Source organism: Lytechinus variegatus, chromosome 1 (genome assembly GCF_018143015.1).
Source record: "Lytechinus variegatus isolate NC3 chromosome 1, Lvar_3.0, whole genome shotgun sequence".
In the NCBI taxonomy this organism is placed as follows: Eukaryota; Metazoa; Echinodermata; class Echinoidea; order Temnopleuroida; family Toxopneustidae; genus Lytechinus; species Lytechinus variegatus.
In genome coordinates this window covers 23,731,504-23,757,036 of record NC_054740.1, presented here as the reverse complement: position 1 = coordinate 23,757,036, position 25,533 = coordinate 23,731,504, and the positions used below count along the sequence as shown (strand labels likewise).

General features: G+C 34.9%; 1 protein-coding gene across 1 annotated transcript; it reads left to right on the top strand.

Annotated features, from left to right (window-relative positions):
* Window positions 1-4,741: 4,741 nt before the first annotated feature.
* Window positions 4,742-13,776, top strand: LOC121409610 (short coiled-coil protein B-like). Its single transcript, XM_041601522.1, has 4 exons — window positions 4,742-5,246; window positions 8,825-8,947; window positions 12,243-12,381; window positions 13,011-13,776. Exons 1-4 carry the CDS (start codon window positions 5,219-5,221, stop codon window positions 13,042-13,044), a joined length of 324 nt encoding a protein of 107 aa, XP_041457456.1. The 5' UTR covers window positions 4,742-5,218; the 3' UTR covers window positions 13,045-13,776.
* The last annotated feature ends 11,757 nt before the right edge of the window (window positions 13,777-25,533 follow it).

Genomic DNA, 25,533 nt, shown 5'->3' with positions numbered 1-25,533 from the left:
TACGGTTCTTCGGCAATTACCCCTGGACAAAGGGAGAGCATAAATAATTACATATTAGGTACAAATCAGGATATAATAATGTATATTTACCACTGGCCACTAACACCTTGGCCTTCCACATCCCAGCCAATGTTTCGGCCGTTTCTCTGCGGGGTTCCGGACTCCACCAGGCCCTCAAACTTCGGGTCCACCAAGTTGACCGACATCTTTTTGTTTGTTACAAAATCGCTAGAAGTAACAGTTCCTTGTTTCCACCCAGTGTACTAAGACGCACATGGTTGATATCCTTATCAATTCAAGAAGATTAAGACAAAGTGCAGTAAGATCAGATTCTAACGGGCGTAAATATTGGATGAAGCGATAAACTGTAACGGGCGTCGGTGAGCTTTAGCGAGTGAATTTGAAACGCACATGTACGGTATTACACTTGCGCGCTAGCATGCCTCGCCGAAAATAGATTTCCGAGGCCGAGATTTACCGAAGAGTTCCGGATATCTAGTATAGATCTATAACTCTATTAACGTTATAGCCTTTACTGATAGTTTATCCATTGCGATGATGATCTTAAAAGAAAATAAAAAAATCATCAAATATCAAAATTACCAGCAAAATTTCAGTGTAAATTAAAAACTAAATGGAGATTGTATTGGGAATAGTGCATCAAACAATTTTTCAAGTTTAGTACTCCTCCCTGCCCCCCCCCCCCGCCCTGCGCGAGCTTGAAGACCCTTGTTCTTGCTTGTTAAATTTTTCTCGGGTATGATTGAAGAACTTACTGTGGTAACACTGTGTTTGTTACCCAACTATGTGGGCAATTATGTGATTAACAATGTGATCTGAAGTCTAACACTGTGACCACATAGTTTACACATAGTCAACTATGTGAACACACTGTGGTAACACTGTGTTTGTTACCCAACTATGTGAGCAAAATTTGTGATTAACTATGTGATCTGAAGTCTAACACTGTGTCCACATAGTTTACACATAGTCAACTATGTGAACACACTGTGGTAACATTATGTTTGTTACCCAACTATGTGGGCAATTATGTGATTAACTATGTGATCTGAGTCTCACACTGTGACCACATAGTTTACACATAGTCAACTATGTGAACACACTGTGGCAACACTGTGTTTGTTGCCCAACTATGTGGACAATTATGATTAACTATGTGATCTGAAGTCTAACACTGTGTCCACATAGTTTACACATAGTCAACTATGTGAACACACTGTGGTAACACTGTGTTTGTTACCGAACTATGTGGGCAATTATGTGATTAACTATGTGATCTGAAGTCTAACACTGTGTCCACATAGTTTACACATAGTCAACTATGTGAACACACTGTGGTAACACTGTGTTTGTTACCCAACTATGTGGGCAATTATGTGATTAACTATGTGATCTGAAGTCTCACACTGTGACAATACTGTGACAACACTGTGACCACATAGTTAACACATAGTTTACACATAGTCAACTATGTGAACACACTGTGGTAACACTGTGTTTGTTACCCAACTATGTGGGCAATTATGTGATTAACTATGTGATCTGAAGTCTCACACTGTGACAACACTGTGACCACATAGTTAACACATAGTTTACACATAGTCAACTATGTGAACACACTGTGGTAACACTGTGTTTGTTCCATAAGGGTGTGTAATGGGGAAACATTATGTAATCACTCAATTACCATTTTGTCTACGCGTAGCCTTTCAAATACCAACAAAACTGTCGACTTTTATTCAAAAATATTTTATTCCACCTTTATGACCAACAGTGTATAATTCATTCAATAAAGTTTTTTGTGCTCAGACATGTTAAATCAGAAGCCTGTCCATCAAACACATTATATCAGTCGCGTTTCTGTGAAAAAAAAGAATATCAATTCATCACTATTCATAACAAATTGTTATAGAATACATAAAAATATATATACGTCAGAGGAAGAGCTCTCGAGCAGTCGAGGGAGCGTTACAAATTTTGGATCTATTGTACCCCAATTTTGTAAAGCAAATACATTATTATCTTTGCATGTGATTGCGTCCACTTAGTAAGAACATTATAGTGATAATAATCATTATCATTATCATTGGCAATTGATAAAGACCGAAACTCACAATTTCGATCGATGAGAACAAAACTAACAATGATACAAGCAAGACGAGATTTTTCCTTTTAAATGACTAACATTGCTTCAACTCTTCGCCTTTATTTTTCGAAATCTGCTTATTGCGTTGACGGATGGAAAAAATAAATGCCACAGATTTTCAATCCGGGAAGCAATCGTTCGACCAATATTTTCTCTGCTCGTCAGCTGATATGGATGTGGTTTTACTTTGGAATTCAGAGGGAGAGTCAAGGCATGATTCAAAGTTCCACAGTATCTGAGAAAGCGTAACTACTGGGCCCCGTTTTACAAAGATTTGTGATTGATCCGATCAACCACAACTATGGAAAGCGAGCAACGTCGGCATCTAAGATGCATGTTTATCCAAACTATTTCCAAGCTATGTGTGTATGACATTGATGGCTTTCCATACAGTTGGGATTGATCGGATCAACCATAATTCTTTGTACGATGATGATGCCGATAGAGAGAGGGACTCAATCATCATTCAGATCATATCCATATAGCAAAAGGAACACCAGAATCGACCGATCAGGGAATACCACTTGTCCACTTAAGTTTTCATGGGCTTATATGTTTATTGAACATAACTAGTAAGTGCCCCCCCCCCCCCTCCTCCTCCGGCAATGACTATTGAGTGAACGGAATAACAAAATCGTCCTTGCCCCCTGTACTGTTATGAAAAAGATGAATCGTAACAAAATAAAACTGCCATTTCAATCATGAAGATCACCATCGAATCCATACGGGACAAACGCAAAGATATTACTTTTTGCAGTTATCGGAGAACATGATTAACCCCAAAAAACAATAACCTAATAATTTTAAAGAAAAGTATATTTTGGTAGACCCCGATACAGGTGGAGTAAAAAAAAAACGCTGGTAAAATGTAAACAACGCTGTTATTAAGCCAAGTTTACCATAATATGAACATTACAGTTGTTTACCATTTTAAACGCTTACGCGTGACTTATTAAGAATTGATTATCAACAATGTAACTTTGTTATTTTAGATTTTATACAATATTATTGTTTAGATAAACTGGTTAAAACAAAACAACAATTACTGTAAGGTTCATCACATCACTGTAAGGTTCGTCACAGCATTGCATACAAATCTGAACAACGTTTTTACTGTGTGTACTTAATTGATAACATCAACCCATTATTCAAGATTGGCGCCATACATAGCAAAAACTGTGGTGTTAACCGGTGTACATAGAGGCGTCAAATTTGTGGTGTTAGTTTACAACTATAGGTGTTATTACAACACCTTTTGGGCATATACACTCTTCGGTGTTATGTTTAATCTCTAGGGTGTAATTTTAACACCTCAGGGTGTGGTCCTCTATTAACACCAATTGGTGTTAGTTTTAACACCGCAGTTCTTACAGTGTACATGTATAAACTCTTATACAATTATAGAAAGGATTGCTTTTCACGACCAGGCGATATCAGTGGAAAGCACTGGCGGATCCAATCACCCCGTGGGAGCCGGCACGAGCGTAAATCCTGAGGGGGGGTACATCGATCCTCCCGCTTTGGAGGGGGATGGCATCCTCGGCATGTATAATCACCCCCCCCCCCCGCTTTTAAACGATATTTTTTTAATAAAATAATCAAAAATATTTTGGCCATATCCAATCCCTAAATCTTTGTGGAAGATAATAATTTGTACAAAAATGTTAGTAAACTGTAATAATTTAAAATGTAGTAATCATAATTATGTAAGTAATTAATGTAATAATTTGTGAAAACGAAATGTAATGATTTATGTACGCATACACTATACTTAGACTATGAGTTACTGATGACATTGACCAAACCAATGAATGCTGATAATGCACAGAGACAAGTTAGGACAGCATTATTTTCCACACATTTTACAATTTGGGAGACTTTAAACACATTAATTCAAATCTTATTTCAAATATGAATTTTGTTTCACATTTTGAATGTTGCATCACCTCCCAATTAAGACTCTCTCCTTCCCCGGGAATATTTCTCTTTTAATTTGCATCATTGTGCTATTTCCACCTTTTTAGAAGTTTATATTGTGGCCTGTGATGACCAATAAAATCATTACATTGAGAGGGGCAATCATGCGACAAAGCTTCTGAAAAATCCCGAGAAAGCGAATAGAGCAAGCCAATTTTTTTCACTAAAATGAAAATCTAATTATGTGATAGCTATAGGTGTTCATAAAAAATTCAGAAAAATGAACAATGTCATGCATATCTTACTCTTGTTGCTCTCCTTTTCATTTTTTTCTCCTTCTCTTCTTTTTTCATTCGTTGGTTGTGAAACCTTTTTGGGGTACTATATATAGTCCCCCAACCCCCACCCCATCTGCTTCAGTGACTAGACCAACCCCCAAAAAACTCAAATCGATGTTACCCCGAGAGGCTTAACACACGTTTCCCATTATTTTCCCTGGTCTATATAGTATAGACATCTAACGTTAAATATAATCTTCTTTCAATTTAATTGTGAATTTAATTACCAAAATTAAAAAAATGGGGAGTAGGGGCCGGCCCTCTACGTTGCAATTCATGTAATCCCTACACAGTCACTACATGTACATATTCTAGTCTTGATCTTCAGCTCTGTCTGAGTGACCGAAACGAGAGTGTATGCTAGGAAAACATAGTTAGAATATGACCGTAACCAGGCGAAATTCAAGAAGTGGGGATCATATGCTATCTGTAAATCATTAGTCAAATAGTATTTTCAACATTCTCCTTATCACATCAAGGGTTTTGACAATGTTCGGTGGATAACTTGTCGCAAGACCTGCCGTGATTCACCGCACTGCGCTGTTTCTGTGCAATCCGGCCTCAAAGGCGTGTCCGCATTCAACTGTGTGTGTACATTGCCGCTTCACCGGCGCCTGTGGAATTTACACGAACTGCATGGGATGCAATCCACTGACTGACGATCTGTGATCGCCTGGAGCTGGGATTTATTTTCGGAACTAGATGATCGAAAAACTCTGATTGCCAGTATAAATCTAAATTGGTTCCCTTTTAAGGAAGGAAGAACTTTTTGACTTGCGTTTATGTTGAGCAAGCAATGTCTAATATGACAAAAGAGGATAACGGTGAGTAAAAAAAAGATGAAAACAAGATGCTCCCGGCCGGACGGGTTCTGCATCATTTCAGTGCACGCAACGGATGCATCCAGCCACTCCTCGGTTCCAGGCATCTGATGCCAAGGGATCATCATTTTGAAATAGTTATTGGAATGTACCTCGAGCGAGGTTCGTGCAGGCTCCACTCCACTTCACTACTGCTACACTACGCTTCACCTACCCGAACTTCATTCAGGACGGTGAACCAATTTGGATATGCCTAGGCCTACATGTACCGAGTGACAAAGGTGGGATCAAATGAAATGGGGATTTATTTTAAAAATTATACTAGAAAAAAATATAACGAAAAAGAAAAATAGCTTTATTTCTGAATCTTCACCCTTATTTCACTACGTGTCCATCCTCTGGTTATCCTAAAAATTTGTGATGGGCCAATATCTTTTTCTTCACACGTATTACAGCCGATTTAAAAAAATCGCATGCGATCGGTCGCCGATCGCATGCGGAGGATGGACACGGAGTAAAATAAGGGTGAAGAGTAAGAAATAAAGCTATTTTTCTTTTTCATTATATTTTTTCTATAATTTTTACAATAAATCACCAATTGATCCCACCTTTGTCACTCGGTATAGTGAGTGATTGTATTACCGACCGGCCTTGTATTACCGAACGCGCGCATCATATGCGTCAGAAAATAATCAAATACGCTCAAACCTTTGCAACTTCCTTCCAAAGGGAACTTAAATAGAAAAATGATGAAAAATTATCAAAACACAATTTCAAAGTCTTTATATCCTCAAAACAATAAAATATGATCAAAATAGCTCATCAGTGACTTTGTTGTTTTCCCAACTTTTCCCATAGAAAACACACGTTCGGTAATACGATACCTTTTCAAGTGACCAAAATATTTCACTTGCGAAGAGGGGTCCGATTGGAAGCTGATGTCGTAAAAATGAAAAACAATTTCGGCAAAATTTCTGCATATTTATATTTTGTAGGTATTTGTGTATTTATGGTGAAAGTTTGGTGAATTTTATTGGAATAATGTGTTTGATATGATCAAATTCATGAAAAGTGTTCGGTAATACGATCCACTACCATACTGTATATCCGAAATGGTTCACCGTCCCGAAGTTTGGGTAGGCGAAGCGTAGTGTAGCAGTAGTGAAGTGGAGTGGGGCCTGCACGTAATGCGTATAAAGGTATGATATTGATAGTTTCCCTACTTTCCCGAAAAAATTAGAAAAATTAGAGGTTTCTTACCAGACCGATGTCATGTAAACATTGTAAACACTGCAATACAATACTTTTGACCCTTTAACCCGCTTCGATACGATGTACACGTATGTAGCTTTGATGAGCTGTATTACAAAGTACCGTTTTGAAGCAAAATTCATAGATAAAAGACGTTTTTAGTTAGTAATAAAATTTGAATTTATTATTGTAATAAAGGTATGCAATTTAATACAATCTTGGTCTATAATAGGACCACTAGTTTTAATGTTAAATACATGTATGAAGGGAATTCCCTTCTTGTGTATTATCTTCTCCACAGTCCCATAGGCTGCCTTGTCTAGGCTATGGATCAAATAACATATCAAAATCATAAAAAAATATGATCATGGAGTCCTCTAGGCTAGATGCAGGCATTAATCTGCATTCTGCTGAGCATGTGGTTTCAGGAAATATAGGCCAGCACGTTGTCTATATTTTGGTTCAGATTAAAAAGAATGAATTAGTACAAGAACAAATAATTCCTGCTATAACGTCCTTGCTCAAATCCTGGTATTCATGTAGTTTGTATGTATATTATTATGTACAACACTCAGTTTTGTTAATAAGAAATGTTAAGAAATCAAGTTTGCCACAGCCTTTTGGGATAAAAAGAAATAGAAGGGAAACCAAAGAGGGAAGGAAAAAATATTATTGTGGGGGTTTTTTTCTGCTAGTTTAGAGATGGACCCCGAGATGCCAAGTTCAAAGACCAGTGATGCGTGAGAGTTTAAGCAAGGAACTGTGTCTTGGCATTGCGTACATTGTACATGAGTTAAGCAAGGAACTGTTTCTTGGCATTGCGTACATTGTACATGTATATATGAGAGCAGGCGGTGAATCCCTGCGATGCAAGCATGAGAAATAGGTACAGGGGATGAGCAAGGGTCCCTAATAATGTAGGAATAGGTGTGACTCTTGGCATATCTGACGGTTTATTAGTTTTCCAGCTTGTTCGGACACCCCTGTAGAAATGTTTGAGGCTGACTGCCAAGAATTTGAAAAATTGCAGAACCTTTAGATTAGGGTTCATATGGTCCTGTAATTTTCTATTCCATATGAACTTAATGTACATGTATGATGTCGATGTCCCTTTCAAAATTCTTGAGGTGTGCACAAGAGTAGCAGTTTACACTGAAGTGTACTGCATAGAGTTTTTCCTACTCTAGGGTGTTTGCAGCTGGCTAGCCGTGACAAGTTTCTCCAATTTGATTTTCCAGATGAAAATGTAATCGGTCAGGGAATGGAATATAATTTCCCAAATTCATTTCTTCCTATCAACATGAAATTCCCTTCATCTTTCTTTTCTTATATCTTTATGATGATAACAAAAATTAGCTACCAAGCCTACAAGGACCGGCATCTTGCAATTTCGAGACGGTGAATTGCCGATTCGTCCACCCACTATGTGGTCTACTTTCGATGAGTCTAATGCCATTTCGTCCATCAACAAGGCGGATGCGGCACATCAACGTGAAGTGATTTTGAAAACCATTTGGTCCAATCATCACTTCATCTTATCACCAGCTTGTCTATTACCATTTCGTCTAATAACCAGTTGGTCTAATACCCACTTTCTTTTCATTCATTTTGCACAATTAACCCTTAAAGAGAAATGCCAGTAGTTGCAGTAAACACTGATTTCATGAGAAAGTCTGTAAATCCAGGCTTAATTGTCAGTATATCATCGAGGATCTAGATCTGGTACAGTTACATAAACTGAACTGTGTGAAATCTTGAAATCTACACTGAAAAATGTTCACAATGAAAATCACCAACACAGATAAGAACACGTGGGACAGTGTATTATTATTGCTGGAATATAGACCCGACGGAAGTGACCGAATCCGCGCTAATTTTGCTTATTTCTCAGCAATTACACAATTTCTTCAAGAATCCTTTGGCACATATTTTTTATTCATACAGACACTTGGGTGGTCATTATATTGGATTCTGTAAAAAGTCATTTTGAGATCGTTACCAATACTGGAATTTATCTTTAAGTTTAATTAGACCAAATGGTTTAAGGACAAAATAGCTATTGGACCAATTGGTTATTAGATGGACTAACATTAGACTAAATGAAAGTTGACCATATGGTGAGTGGACAAACTGATGGTAGACCAAATGATAGAAGACGAGTTGGCAATTGGACGAATTGGCATTACCGATAGACAAATTGGAAATAAACCCTTTGAGGCAGCCATAGTTATGAAATTATATTTTTGGCAAAAATGTTTATTGCTTCAAGGACTAATTAATGCAATTTTTAAAAGAATTTTCTTCGTGTTTAATTATTTTTTTTTGTTCAGACTCTGCTACCCTTCCCACCGATGTGAACCGAGCCAACGACTGCTCCACAGATGACGGGGAAGATGCCGAGGAGAAGGCTAGGCTAATATGTCAGGTCCTGGAACTACAGAATACACTAGATGGTATGGAATTATTGATTTTATAACACCTACATGACATGCATATTTCTGTCATATCTTTTTTTAAATTCTGTTAAGAAATGATAATAATTTTGTGCAATGCGATATACTGGTCAGAACTTTAACCTACATGTACATGTACAGCAATGAGTTGTGACTTTGTGAGAAAGACAATAATAGTGAAAAATTCAGATCTCATGTCAGTAGTGTGATGTCCATCTGTCTACAAAGTTTTTCATGGATGTCCAACAGCCATGGCCTTTGTTAGTCCTTGCTACATGTACCCCCTCTAAGTTACGTTGTCAAAAGTCTGTGCTGCGTCTTTTATTAGCATGAATCCATCATTAAAAACCTGCCTCATCTCATTCATAGCAGCTTTTCCGCATTCTCAATTGTCCAGTCTTTGATGAAGTGTGCGAATTGGAAATAATAATATACAGCATTTACATGTACATGAAGCGCCTGATATCTAGTTGCCTATTCAATGGCGCACTACATGTATATATTACCCTAGCTTTAGCTCCACCTGCTAAAGGCACTTGGTGCTTTCAAGAAATTAATCCTGCTGGGTACCTATTCACCTCACCTGAGTCAAGTGTAGCACAATGTGAATAATTTCTTGCTGAAGAAAAATATGCCATGGCTGGGATTTGAACCACCATTTATCTGATAGAAAGATATGAGTTGTAACCACTAGACCCCACAATGTGAGGCCGCTTGTTGGAACCACTCGCGATGGACAAGGTTCTGACTTTTGACAATGTACAGTACGGTACGTGTATTCAAAAGTCCAGGGGCACATCTTAAAAAGAGTTACCATTGATCCAATCAATCTCCTAATGGTAAACAAAGAGAATCACACTCAATCTTCAGTAGAATGATAAATGTATGAATATATTACATCATATCTATAAAATATTTTGAACAAACATGCATAATTGTTGACACTGCTGGCTTTCCATAGTTGTGGTTGATCAGATCAGTCGTAACTCTTTGTAAGATGGGGCCCAGTTTTTGTCTCACCTGCATAGCAGAGTGAGACTATGACCCGTTACATCTGAGAGATTCCCTAATGTACCTCGGGCCTGCCCGGGGCCTACCTCGGGTTGGAAAGAAATCGGATGTAAACATCCCAAACCTACCTCGGGCCACCTTTTAGCGAACCTACCCGAGACCACATCCAGAGGTAATCTCGGGTAGGTATCGGGCCCGCCCCGGTCCACCGATTCGTAGATGTAAACGCGCACAAGCTTTCAAACCTATCTCAGTCCGTTCGTCAGCTGTCAAATTACGTCATAGCGCATGCCACCCCCTCCCCAGCCCTGTCGTTCTTCGAATGTTTTGCGGCATGCAACATGTGAATTGTGATTGATAAAGTCTTTGATTTGAATGGAAAGAAAGAAGCATTTTAAACGTATCCTTTTCAAGTCGATCATATCTTCAATGACTGCTGGGATCATCAGCATTCTTCCAGAATCTCGGGTATAGATAAAGAGTTGTTTCGACTCTCTCTGGAAATGATCGGCACATGTCCCACCCTGTCATTTCTGTGTAGCAGCCGATGAGTGTAACGAAATGTAAACAACTTCAATTAGCGCGCGCAAATTATTCAGAGCCTAGATCGAGAGCGCCCTTTGGTATCAGCAATCGGATACCGCTCGAAACCGTACCGATAGGGGATCGCTGTGATGTAATCAGACCACATTTCGGACTCTGTCCGTTCGCGAAGCTAATCCACCAATAATCCAGTCAGGGTAGGAAACACTCAGATGTAACAGGGTTCTATAGGCGCCGCTTTTCCGATGGCGACGGCGTCAACACCAAATCTTAACCGAAGGTTAAGTTTTTGAAATGACAGCATAACTTAGAAAGTACAGTTGAGGCCAGAAGTTTACATACACCCAGGAAATTCAAAGAAAAGCTGACATTTGTCAAACGTCATAGAATTTACTGTATCTTATAAAATATTTGTGTTATCATGACAAATTTGATATCAGATTAATGAGTATGTCATGCCCCTTCATCACACATTGCTTTGTCACCAGGAGCTGAAAAATATTTAGGTGAAATTTTTTCCCAAAAAATCTTCATATTTTAGACGAATCAAAAATAAAAACTTGACAAAAAAATTTCATATTTGTGCTAGTTACTTCTCAATACAAACATTTCAGATTACACATTTTTGTTCAGTGGTGACATATCATGATAAAAAATGTAATATAAATCATAGATTTGACATATTTATATATTTTTATTAAAGGATGTTTGAAAATATAAAAACTAACAATAGAATACAATGAAATATTACTTTTTTTCTTCAAAGAAAATTCCACCTGAAATATACTTTGATCTCAACGGTATTCCAATTATGTGGAAGAGCTCAATATGCTCTTTCATTTGATACCAAATTCTTCATGGTAGTATTTTTATTTCTGAAGATATAGTAAATTTAACGATGTTTAGCAAGTGAACAAATTTCACTGAATTCCATGGGTGTATGTAAACTTTCGGCCTCAACTGTATATGGACCTAGTTCATGAAACTTGGCCATAAGGTTCATCAAGTATTACTGAACATCCTGCATGAGTTTCATGTCACATGACCAAGGTCAAAGGTCATTTAGGGTCAATGAACTTTGGCCGAAGTGGGGGTATCTGTTGAATTACCATTATAACTTAGTTTATTTATCTGATTCATGAAACTTGGACATAATAGTAATCAAGTATCACTAAATATCCTGTGCAAGTTTCAGGTCACATGATTAAGGTCAAAGGTCAATTAGGGTCAATGAACTCTGGACAAATTGGGGATATTTGTTGAATTACCATCATAACTTTGAAAGTTTATGGATCTGATTCATGAAACTTGGACATAAGTAAAAGTAATCAAGTATCACTGAATATCCTGTGTGAGTTTCAGGTCACACGATCGAGGTCAAAGGTCATGTAAGGTCAATGAACTTTGGCCTTGTTGGGGGTAGTTATTTGTTGAATTACCATCATATCTCTGTGTGTTGGTCTAGTTCATAAAACGTGGACATAAGAGTAACCAAGTATCTCTAAACAACTTGTGCGAGTTAGAGTAGTTTTCAAAGTCAGCACTGCTGCCATATTAAATTGCGTGATGCAGGTGAGACCGCCAGAGGCATTCCACGTGTTAACTTTAGCCATGGTCTAATCCTGTGCTAAAGTTGTAAGCCTTGTATTTTTTTTCTGTATCTTGTGCATACATGTACATGTACGTGACTATTTTCCTTGAAAAGGGTACTCAACCTGAATTCTGTGTTTATGTTTTACAGATCTCTCTTTAAGAGTAGACAAAGTGAAAGAAGAGAACCTGAAGCTAAAATCAGAGAATCAGGTCCTGGGTCAGTACATAGAGAACCTCATGTCAGCATCCAGCATGTTCCAGTCGACATCACCCAAAAACAAGAAGAAGTAAGTTTGCCTTGAGCATGTGAGAATTAACCATTTCAAATGCAATACGGGCATAAGCAGATGAAGTTCATTGGCTGTAAATCGGTGTAATGCTTTTTCAATCAGGGACATGGGCATAGTTAGTCATACAACTTGTTTGGAAATACGCTCCTTATTCACTTCAAAGAGGAACAACAAAGTGCTCAGTCATGTTTGGTATTTGGCAACAGGTCAAATGATAGGTAGTTTTAAAGAGGATACTGTAAGAGAAGCTTTCCCAGTTGGTAATTAACCTCACCTGAAACTAAAATTTGTGTCACATAGTCTGTGCATTAATTCCTTTATTAGAGTCAACTATTGCAGACCAGTATAGTTTTATACCAGCAAGCCTTTATACCTCCTCTTTTAAAGAATTGAGTACCTATCCAAATGAATGAAGGGTAAGGTTTTTTGCAAAATGTTGCCCCAGAAAAACCATAAAAAATCCCCTTTATTTGGGGTTGACTTACCCACTTTTATAAAACGGATTTTTTTTTTTTACTACGAACCCCTTTTTAGAAAAATTTGACCTATTGTATTTCTAAGAATTGTGTTATCTTGTGCATTTCCACTCACCATCTTTTTCTTTCCCATCTTTTATTCCTTACCAGGTCAGGAGGCAAAAGCAAGAAGTCGGACAAGTGAGATAGTCTGCTGCCCTCTTTGGTCAACATCTCATGAGCTCAAATGGTGTCTCACCAATGTGCAATGGCTTTAAAATCGTTTGGGAAAAGGTGTTCTTTGTTTGTGTGTTATTATAAATGTAGGTGTTGAGTGAGAATGTGTTGCATTATACATGTCATATAACTGCATTATATTTCTCCCTTTTCACCGAATTATTTGTCATTGTAACACTCTTCACCCCACTCCTTCAAAGGACAAACATTTGGAAATTTTGATTTGTCCTCTCTCTGTAATTTTTTACCCATGCAGGAGTTCACTTTAAAAGAGTGGGGATGGGTCTTGTTACTTTTTTTTGGGGGGGATTCGGTTCTTTGTATTGCCACTTTCATCACTATTTTCAATGAATTTTCATCAATACCGTACTTATTTATTCTTACAAAGAGTTGTAATGAAATGTTTGACGATATTCTGTAGTATGAAGCCAACAACCACTCCTTCTGAATAGATGGTTTAATCTCTTTCAAAACATGAGCAAAGTCAATCTCTGCATCTGATTGGCTCTGACCAATTTATTTCATGAAACACAGATGACCTGTTGGTGAAGAAGTGACAGTGGCTATTACAATGTAAGGGGGAAAATATTTTTTTAAACAATCATCAGGAGCTATATTTGTAGAACAGTCATGTTACTATCAAAGTCCGAGTTAAGAAAAATATTCAACAACCTTTCTAAATGAAAAAATGTTGGTGTACTTTAAAAAAAAAAAAGAATTTTGAAGAAAAAAAAGAATGATAAAGCTAATAGATGGATTTTTTATTACTTTTTATTTTTTGTAAAAGCATTTCCTGTTCAAATATGTAGTTTTCAAAGTTAATATTTGCAAAATTAATTGGGAAATCTGTTTTGATTTATTTAACAACTTCTTTAATGTATCCAGTCCTTTTCAAATTTACAGTTATGAAAGTGACTTTCCCCTTAAGTCAATTTTAACAAATACCTATTTATGTGTCTGCCAACTATTATGTCTGAATTCTATGCATGCATTCTCACTACTACATGTACATGTAGTTTGTTGAAATAAAAATGGACATTATGAATTCTTGCATTTCTAGAAAATGGAAATGATATTTGTGTCTTCATTTTTTGACTAAATGTTTACTGTTCAGCAGCTTGTAAATATCGCTAGCAACAATCAGTGTTTTGATGTTTGGATATTGAGATAAAATATTAGACTAAATGTAGCTGCACCTCATTTTATCCAGCAATTATCATGCTTACTCTCTTGAGATTTGAAAGGAATTTTATTGATTACTCGATTTGTGTATACATGTATATAAAAAATTGTTTTCATTTATCTGCTTAAACATTCTTTTTTGCAATGAAAATTCTCCCTTTATTAAGATTCAGCCTGAAGTAACATTTGTGAAATGTATAAATCATGTTTACTGATGAAAACCAATGGTTGAATATGAAAAAAATAATGATTAATTAGAGAACTAAATTTCAAGGCATTTAAACTTCTTCTTTAAAAAAAAAGAAGGCATTTTTATGTATGTTAGATAAAATTCCCCCAGAGTTATGGCATTATTGATAATTCAGCAATTTTATATATCAAAATGTAGTATCACACAATACTCTTCATTATAACAGGTTATTTAAGTGCAGAGGATCAATTCGAGTAAAGAGTGCTTAAAGCCCTTGCAGTATATTAAAGGACAAAAAAAACATTGAAGTTGTGAGATTTTCGTCTTTTTTTTTTGGTATCAGAATTATCACTCTGTCTTCAAGCGGAATTTAAGAACTGCCTTGGAGGAAAAAGAAATTAAAACACAACTTCATGTTTAGCATGGAGGTCACTTCTCAAAATAGAAAAAAAATATATATATTATGAAAAGAAATTAAAAGGCCAGATTGTGCCTATATTTTGGTACATATGCACTTTGTGCATTAAAATATGTTGCAAAACAAATGTTTGGATATGCTTGTGATGCTTCAATTGTGGATCAGTAATTCGTTTAGAAAATGGAATAATGGCTTGCCTTGAAGTGTAATAATCCAGCCCCCCCCCAAAAAAAAAAAGAGAGGGAAAGGCAAATTGTGAGCCATATCTTCAACACTATCATTTCATTTTGGTGCATTTATCTCATTGATTTAATGGCATAAGTTATATTTTCAGCAATAAGTGTATACGGAGTAATATTTGAATAAATGAGTAGAAATTACTACAGGATTAACAATAGAAATGCAGAGATATCTAGTATTATAGCATTATATTAAAGAATATCTTTCAACCAACTCTTAATATATACTTTTCTCATTAGTATACATCTATCTATGGCTATGCTATCAATGCATGTATTTTCCCCAGTTTTGGTTGTACAGGAATTGAATACAAAAGTGACAAGGTTTTGGTCTGTAATTGTGAATTGATTAGCAATTTAGCATAATATCTTAAGACATAAACCTTTGAATATAGTTGGATATCTATACCAAGTTGTGCTATTCTCTACATGTAATATGGTTAAGTGTACATGTATAATGTTTTTACAGACTGCAATAATCTGTTTTACAATTTAGCAATTATTTATATTATTGTCAGTCTTTATGGGGCATCTGATACCATTGGATTGCTATTATCACCAGCATCATTGCTATTGTTATTATAACTATTGCTGTTAAAGGGATGGTCTATGCTGAAAGTATTTATAGCATTATAGTAAAGTAGAATTCAGTGAGCAAAATGACAAAAATTTCATCAAAATCGGATAACAAATAACAAAGTTATTGAATTTTAAAGTTAAGCAATATTTTGTGAAAATAGTCTTCATGAATATTCATAAGGTGGGCTGATGATGTCACATCCCCACTTGTTCTTTTGTATTTTATAATATGATCTTAGGTTTATTCAAATGTTTTCCTCCAAGAACTAGAAACATTGGATTGATAACGGATTTAGTGCATTAGATATTAATTGCTGCAACTTATTTCATTATAAGGGAGACACATTATTCACACAAGTATGAAATAATGAAAAATCATGATTTTTATGTAATAACATAACAAAACGGAAAGTGGGTATGTGACATAATCAACCCACCTAATATAATCAGCCCACCAAATGAATATTCATGACGACTGTTTTCATAAAATATTACCAAGCTTTAAACTTCAATAACTTTATTATTTGTTATCAGATTTTGGTGAAATTTTCAGCATTTTGATCAGTGTATTCTACTCTATGTATTAAGATAAAAATATTTTCAGCCTGGACCATACCTTTAAGATTATAAGCAGGTATTACATGCACCCCATCATGAAATGAAATAAAATGAATTATGCCTGTAGGTGAACATTTTGAACTGAAAACATTAAAAGGTCAGAAAGCAAGTTTCTTGCTTTATATGTAACCTTTATAGAAATCAAATTTCCAGTTCTTTTTACGATTCTGAGGTCATCAAATCATGAGTTACGTCCCATGAAAGCTGACGATTATTTCTTTTTAACAAAGTAACTTTGTTGCTTCTTGTGTAAGTGTATGAATGCTCTTGTAGATATTTTACCTAACTGCTAGAAAGGAAGCTCAGTGTGAGTTCTGGTGGGTGTTTCATAAAGCTGTTAATAAGTTAGGAGGGACTCTTCTGTCTTTAATTACGACTGGTGATCTTTCTTGTGGTAAATGATATACACTATTGGCGATGATTTAACACGTAAGAAAGGATCACCAGTTGTTCTTAAAGTCGCTCTTAACTTCAAACTGCTTTATGAAACGGCCCCCAGGTATAGAAATCTAATTGATAGGAATTGGTTGGAAGCAATCTGAAGTGTTAATCATAGGACAGAATGCTTATTTAGAGCGACAAAATTTAATTAAAATAATTAAAGCTTGCCTGAGTTTATATTCATTTTTTTACTGGTGTGACTGACAAGTATATTTCTGTTGCTATCATTAACAGACTTTATCTTAAAAGAATATCAAAAATTAATTGCAATAGTGCAACAAAAATAAGACTTTAGGTGTAGCCCATTCAAAAACATGTAGTTCATGTATATTTTATAATTAGCCATTCAGCGTAATAAAAAGTTTTCACTTTCCTCTTGTAATACAATAGTGTGTTATGTGACAAGCTCTGAATGCTTTTCCAACTATATATATATTATTCCCATCCTAAGTTGCATGTATCTCAAAATATTCAACTATTATTGACATATTACCTTTAGATGAAAACTATTGTAATTTCTATAATTTACCTAACAATTCATGACAATGACTTATGAGATGTTTGCAAGGAAAATGTTATTACTTTTTTGTTAAGTTGCGAGTAGGTTGTATCTTAGAATTATGCTAACAGCTGAATAGTATTAATTTTCAGCACAATGTTGTATCTATGAATGTGTACATAGTGTAAAATGATTGCTTTATTAAATGTGGAGCAAGACTTATTTATATGTGAATATTACTTTTTTATATGTTACAAGTATGGCAAATCAATGTTTTTATGTGTGAACTTATAAGTTCACACATTTTTTGTATCAAACTGAAAGTTAGCATTGTGATTACATTCCCTCTTTTGTAATTGTTATTTCTTACAATTATGTTGTATTTTGATTATTGCTGTAGTAACATACAATTTGTTGTGTAATTGAAATTGTACGCTGTAGCAAACACTGCTATTATCCATAGGAAACTGCCATATTAAATTTGATAATTGTAGAATACATAAGTACACCTGGGGGCGTTACATAAAGCTCTTTGTGAGTTAAGAATGATTTCAAGAACAACTAGTGATCCTTTCTTGTAGTAAATGATATTCGCCATTAACTGTTCATTGGTGATTATATCATGGATATTCTGTCTTATGTAACCAGTACAGACTTTAAGATTTTCTCACTTGCAAACAATATGCAACCCAGGTGGGTGTTTTATAAAGCTGTTCGTAAGTTAAGAGCGATTTTAAGAAACGACTGGTGATCCTTTCTTGTGGTAAATTGTATATTTATTGCCGATGGTTTGGCACGCAAGAAAGGTTCACGAGTCGTTCTTAAAATTGCTCTTACTTCCAAACAGCTTCATGAAACGGCCCCTGGATGCATGGAAGAAATTGTGCAGTGTTGGAGCACCCATGCAAATCATTGAGAAACAGAATATGTATTATGTCATCAATTACAAGTGCATTTAAATTGAAAGTAAACTGTGAAGCTCTAGAAATATATTCTAACGTGGTAAGCACTTTATAACTTAGGCAGAATATACCTAACATATATATGATACTTTACGCACGACTGGTGATCCTTTCTTGTGCAATGTTATACCCTTATGTAATTGAGTTATGACCTAAGAACATGTTCCAGCTTTATGAAACACCCACCAGGGGCCTGTAACACAAAGCATAGCAATGATCGTAGAACATTTTTCTACGATTGATTGCATTGACTACAATGCACAATTAATCGTAAAAATTCTGTTGAATGTTTTAAAAGAAATTTGAAAACAGGTTTATTTTTGTTGTAGTGTAACCGTAATATTGGAGAGCAATTTGTACAAAGCGCATAGAGCAATTTCAATTGATTATGCGCTATATAAGTACCAATTTATTATTATTAAAAATCAAGCATATGATTAATTGCTAACCTTTGTGTGACTGGAACCAGTCGTCTTAGAATGGTGGTTAGGATGATCATGTGCATTTATTTGTGAATTGTTTAATAACGTACCTAATCCTTTCATGATTGCATTGCATTTTGAGCAGCTTAACTTTTCCAAGCATCATAAGGTACAATATGGCTAGATGTTACTGTAGTTAGTTGATCAGCCCTTCATGAATAATTGTGTTTCAATCTATTATTGATATTGATATATAAATTCATTTTTTTTTATTATATAAGAACGAATTTGATGACATGATGGACTTTCCCTTTATGTTAAGGACATTCTGTACTGTTTATGGATTGTCTTTGTATTATTATTTGGTGCTATACTTCGTAGTTTTACTTATTTTGATGGGCTTGAAATGTAACGTCCTTTTTTTCTTTTCTTTTTTTTTGTTAGACTGCAATGAATTTTTGAATTATTTTACCTATGATTTATGGAAATTATAAATAAGTGACTATTCACCTATTAAGAGGTAATTGATGCAATTATTTCATAACCTGCTAGCTGCTACTGAAAACCACGACCACAGTTCTTGCTCTTATATCAGTGGTAATAAACAGGTTTAGTGAATATGATTTTATGTTATGTTTTTGTTGACATTTTATGAAGAGTTTATACCAGATTATTTGGCTGAAAATGCCCACATACAATATTTGTGTCATCATAAAGTTCCTTCATTATGAAAATGAAAATTCCTGGCTTTTTACATTTTTTTTCTCACTAACTTCAAATGGAAAGATAAATTCTATTGTGTCTTTCCCTTTTAGTATCTTACACTTTGTTTTGAATATGGTTTTTTTTCCCCCTTTCTCTTATTTTAATATGCTGTTTAGGTGTAACAAATCACTGATTTTGAATTATTCTTGTAATACATTTCCCTAATTGACATTTAATCCCCGGGGGTGTTTCACAAAGATTTAATAAGTACTTGTGAAGTCGCACTGAAATCCTGATGCATACAAGATACGCAATGCACAATCTTATCGACCAATACACAGTAGGCGCATACTCTTGGCATGCATGATCTGACCAATGCAGTCATGCCTTATGTATCGCACGCAGACTCTAAGTCGTGCTAAATTCATTATGAATCACCCCTCTGGTTTATTTACAGATATTTGTCAATGAATGTTTGCATTATGTCATAGTAATAAAGAGCAAGATTTGGTAATTGAATGTCTGGTAAACATCTATGTGACCAAAACAAATTAACTTCATTGGAAGCCGTGATTGATTTGTTTCTTGATATTCAATTATATTTATTTCATCATTCTTATCTCCAATCTGTATTCACCAAAGCAAAAACTTGTATTTACTCGTTGTGTAGTTCAGTAAGCTTAGAGTATAACAGATATTGTATTTCATGGACATAACATAGATGTAATAATCTAAGAATTCATTTGGTCTGCTGTAATTGTGTGGGCTTGCAAGGTAGATTAACATCAATAAAATTAAATCAGACTTGCCTATATCTCAATTACTGACATTGTAGTGATTATTTTGTGTTGCGTGAGAGGAAACACAATCTACATAATATTAACACCTAATATAAAATAATGTGCTTCTCTTGATCTATTCAAGTCTATGTTAAAGTGTAACCTTTTCCATAGATAAATTCAAATTTTCCTAATATTATATTGATGTATTGTATGTAGCTCTAAACTCAGTTTCGAATTGATTGTATAATGATGTATTTAGGCTCAATATGATTTTTTTCCTTTCCTTTCTCTTTCTCATCCTTTTAGAGAGCTAAAAGACTTTCCTGTAAATTTAGTATTATCATTATGATTATTATAATTAGTAGTAGTTGTAGTACATGTAGTTGTATAGTTGTAGTAGTATCAATGTTAGTAGTATTAGTAATAGCAGCAGTAGTAGTAATTATAGTAGTAGAAGTAGTAGTAGTAGTGGTAGTAGTAGTAGTAGTAGTAGTAGTAGTAGTAGAAGTAGTAGTAGTAGTAGTAGTAGTAGTAGTAGTAGTAGTAGTAGTAGTAGTAGAAGTAGTAGTAGTAGAAGTAGTAGTAGTAGTAGTAGTAGTAGAAGTAGTATAGTAGTAGTAGTAGTAGTAGTAGTAGTAGTAGTTGTAGTAGTAGTAGTAGTAGTAGTAGTAGTAGTAGTAGTAGTAGAAGAAGTAGTATAGTAGTAGTAGTAGTAGTAGTAGTAGTTGTAGTAGTAGTAGTAGTAGTAGTAGTAGTAGTAGTAGTAGTAGTAGTAGTAGTAGTAGTAGTAGTAGTAGTAGTAGTAGTAGTAGAAGAAGTAGTATAGTAGTAGTAGAAGTAGTAGTAGTAGAAGTAGTAGTAGTAGTAGTAGTAGTAGTAGTAGTAGTAGTAGTAGTAGTAGAAGTAGTATAGTAGTAGTAGTAGTAGTAGTAGAAGGTGGTCAATTCCAGCGTAACGGACATGACGTTCAGACAATTTTTTGTAATTCAAAGGTTTATACAGTAGAATTAGCAGTCATTTGATAATTGTTACTAAGCTTATCAGACACATTTAAGTATCAGTTACATATACATAAAATTTCAAATCATTTTGTTGAACAGTTGCGGAGAAATTGCACTCTTTGTGAGCGTAACGGACATGACACGAAATGGACGAAGCATTTTTACCTCCTATTGCTTATCAAAATTCCTGTGAATTCTTAGATTGCATGGACCTGACATTGGTGTTAATTTAACCTTAAGATCATGCTCTATCCATAAAATGGTGTTTAACAACAGTTTTGCAGTGCATTCTGTATTCCTATCTCAAAATGTAGCGTAACGGACATGACACACGAAGCGTAACGGACATGACAGTTTTGTCCACTTTTTGTAAGCGAATACAATTATTTTATTACAAGATGTGGTACAAGTCTAATTGTTTACATGTTAAGGCTAGAGGTTAGAGACACATATCATAACTGGTAATCTGTAATATCTCCTATTATTTTGCAATTTGAGAGGGGGTCTTTTTGTACAATATTTATAAAACCCAAAAATATTTAGAAAAATTTATTTCACACCGGTTAACAACAGTTAATGAGTATTTTCCAGTTACTACCATCCACCACACCTAATTAAAGGAGAAAAAGTTGATAGAAAAGATTATTTTTTATTCATGCCTCAATATTTGATAATATACTAGCGTAACGGACATGACACCCTTATGAAGTGAACTTCATCAGCACTTCTTAGTTTGAAAATGAAAGAAATATGAATAATGAATGTAATTATGTAACAGCAAAGTACCTTTACTAACACTAAAGAAAAATATGTAGATATTATTAGCAGGTATCATTAATTTAATAGCTATAGCCTAAGTGATAATTTCATATCTAATACAATGTTTATCATACCACTACGGCACACTGAGAAGACCAAATCTCATTTTTTGTGAGAAGAAAACAAAATGTACCAGACCTGTATAAATCCAAGATGAACATATTATGGAATGTATTGTATGATAAAGAACATGTACTAGTATTAATGTCAGCTTTAAGATTACAAAAAATGGTATTAAAAAGTATTTTAATAAAAATTTAATAGCAGTACCTGGAAACGGTCTTTCATTATCGATTAGGTATATGAGTTGAAAGGCAATCGAAATGTTTGTACATGTATTAGCTTCTGAGATTTTTTTTTTCATTCAAAATAACTATCATCCTGAGTATAATCATCCTTTCATCAAATCTTGGATGTTCTAAATCTTACGATCTTGCTTGCTGACAAATGTGGCTGTATCTAATTTCGTTGTATTATCCGTGCTGCTGGCGTACAATTGAAATTCAAATTGTGATTATGGCTGACCAAAATACTATGATGACATAATTTATTGATCGCGCCACATTCTTTCCACGGCCCCTTTGCTTTGTGATACTGCAAAAAAGTGCCACTGTAGATTCATGGATTCATAGAGCTACATCATGTAACACAGATATCCGAATACGAACTTGCTTTTAAATGTGAGCCCGTGCCATCACTGAAGAAGTACATGTACATGTAGAGGTTGGTGAAAGTCAGATACTTTGAAGTACCGTAATATCATCAATGATAATGAATTCACAAGTTGGAGTTTTATCATGCTCCAAACTGTCAGTGCAAAAACCTAAGATAATCAAATGTTTCTTCAAACACAAATGATGCAGATTGTGATCTGAGTATGTTGCCAGATCTAGCTGCATCTTATCCTAATATTATGTGGCATACCATTAATTCTCAGAAAAATCTACCAGAACAAGAGCTGAACTTTCATCATTCACCAACTTCTAAAAAGAGCTTGAATGACATGCAGATTCTAGGAAATATTACATTCAGCTATCCTAAAACAATTGAGACTGACCTCAGTCTGTGACACTGAGCCTAATATTTTGTTTTTGTGAATGCTGCCTTTTGCCATATATAAGGTGTCATGTCCGTTACGCGAATTGTCATGTCCGTTACGCCATTTTTATGAAAATGAGAAGTGGTAAGGGAAAATGATTGGTACACATGGTAGGGGGTTTAATTCTAACATAGAATCTGAATCTGCAATACCTTTAGACAAATTTCCTGTAAGCTGTGAAAACTTTAAGTGAAAAACGTAACGGACATGACACTGATAATGGTAAAGAAATCACACAAATCTGAAGGCAGATTTCTCTAACATTGATGAATGGCATGAAATTTAACGATTATTTTCTGTTGATTTAAACATTAATAAACTATTCAAAAGTTAAAAGAGACCTCTGGGACCTTGTTTGCTTTTAGTAGAGACAGGAAAAATGAATTGTTTAAAAATAGCCACATTTTTTACATTTTGCAATTTACTATTCTATTTTTTTGATGATGGAAAAAAATACCAAATTTTATTAATATTGTGATTTTTCTATTGGAAATTGAGACTTTATAAATTACTTTTTAAGAAAATTTGACTGCTTAAGTGAAATCTGAAACTTCATATTTTCTCTAAAGTGAACATTTTCCATGGAATTGCCCAGTTGTAGTTGTAGTAGTAGTAGTAGTAGTAGTAGTAGTAGTAGTAGTAGTAGTAGAAGAAGTAGTATAGTAGTAGTAGTAGTAGTAGTAGTAGTAGTAGAAGTAGTAGTAGTAGTAGTAGTAGTAGTAGTAGTAGTAGTAGTAGTAGTAGTAGTAGTAGTAGTAGTAGTAGTAGTAGTAGTAGTAGTAGAAGAAGTAGTAAGTAGTAGTAGTAGTAGTAGTAGTAGTAGTAGTAGTAGTAGTAGTAGTAGTAGTAGTAGTAGTAGTAGTAGTAGTAGTAGTAGTAGTAGTAGTAGTAGTAGTAGTAGTAGTAGTAGTAGAAGTAGTATAGTAGTAGTAGTAGTAGTAGTAGAAGTTGTAGTAGTAGTAGTAGTATAGTAGTAGAAGTAGTAGTAGTAGTAGTAGTAGTAGTAGTAGTAGTAGTAGTAGTAGTAGTAGTAGTAGTAGTAGAAGTAGTAGTAGTAGTAGTAGTAGTAGTAGTAGTAGTAGTAGTAGTAGTAGTAGTAGTAGTAGTAGTAGTAGTGGTAGTGGTAGTAGTAGTAGTAGTAGTAGTAGAGAAGAAGTAGTATAGTAGTAGTAGTAGTAGTAGTAGTAGTAGTAGTAGTAGAAGTTGTAGTTGTAGTAGTAGTAGTAGTAGTAGTAGTAGTAGTAGTAGTAGTAGTAGTAGTAGTAGTAGTAGTAGTAGTAGTAGTAGTAGTAGTAGTAGAAGTTGTAGTTGTAGTAGTAGTAGTAGTAGTAGTAGTAGTAGTAGTAGTAGTAGTAGTAGTAGTAGTAGTAGTAGTAGAAGAAGTAGTATAGTAGTAGTAGAAGTAGTAGTAGTAGAAGTAGTAGTAGTAGTAGTAGTAGTAGTAGTAGTAGTAGTAGTAGTAGTAGTAGTAGTAGTAGTAGTAGTAGTAGTAGTAGTAGTAGTAGTAGAGTCTACACTGGTCTCACCCTGGGCTCATCCCACTTGGTCTAATCCTACTTCATCTACTATCTATTTGGTCTAATTGCTATTAGCCCATTTACAGTTAGGCTATCCCCATTTTATCTAAGCCACTTGGTCTAACACTGTCCAGTCGCTAGTCTACATGTTTAGACAAACTCTGATTTTTTTCTACAAAGTCTAACGTAATAAGTGAAAGAAGTGGTATGACACCAATTGAGTATTTTATGTGACCAATTTAAAGTGGGTATAAGACCAACTGAAATGTAGACTACACGAGAAATTACTAGTACACAAAACTGAGAGTAGACCAAACGGCTTAAGCCCATTATAAGTGTTTTAATACCCCCCCCCTCCCCCTCCCCCAACTTTTCAGTGTTTTTTTTTAACACCATTATGTCTATACCCGAGCACAGTATTTTCTTATTCCTCATTCACAGGTTCGGCATTCGATTTTAAAGTTTCGCTTATTTTTCACAAAACAGTTATATGCACAACTTAGTGACATGAAAATGAGAGAGTCGATGGTGTCACTCATTCACCATTTCTTATTGTCTGAATTATACATTTTTTTACAGATTTGCCAACAAGGGCCAACTTGACTGACTTTTGTAGCATTAGAATAATGATAATTTCACGTTTAGGGAAGAATTAATTTTTTTTCACTTGAGAATCAGAGGTGAAAATTCGAATATTCAGTATTTCATGTAATAAAATACAAAAGAAATACGGATGTGATCAATCTCCTCTTTTGCATACCGACAAGAATATCCATATAACTGTTTTGTGAAATTAATCGAAAACTTAAACTATCATAACTTTCTTATTTTCCATCCAATTTTGATGAAATTTTCAGTGCTATGCTTAATAATAATAATAATAATAAAGGTATATTTACCCAGGGTAGCCACTTCAGTTCCGAAAACTGTTCTCCCAGCGGGCCCTGCTATTATTACCCGGCTAAGCTAGGCTACCTTCTCGGT

What these genes read in the sequence shown, in the direction of transcription:
- LOC121409610 (XM_041601522.1), top strand. Translation starts at nt 5,219, where the DNA reads ATGTCTAATATGACAAAAGAGGATAACG. An exon ending in TATGACAAAAGAGGATAACG is followed by an intron (nt 5,247 to 8,824) that starts GTGAGTAAAAAA and finishes TTTTTTGTTCAG; the next exon opens with ACTCTGCTACCCTTCCCACC. An exon ending in ACTACAGAATACACTAGATG is followed by an intron (nt 8,948 to 12,242) that starts GTATGGAATTAT and finishes TATGTTTTACAG; the next exon opens with ATCTCTCTTTAAGAGTAGAC.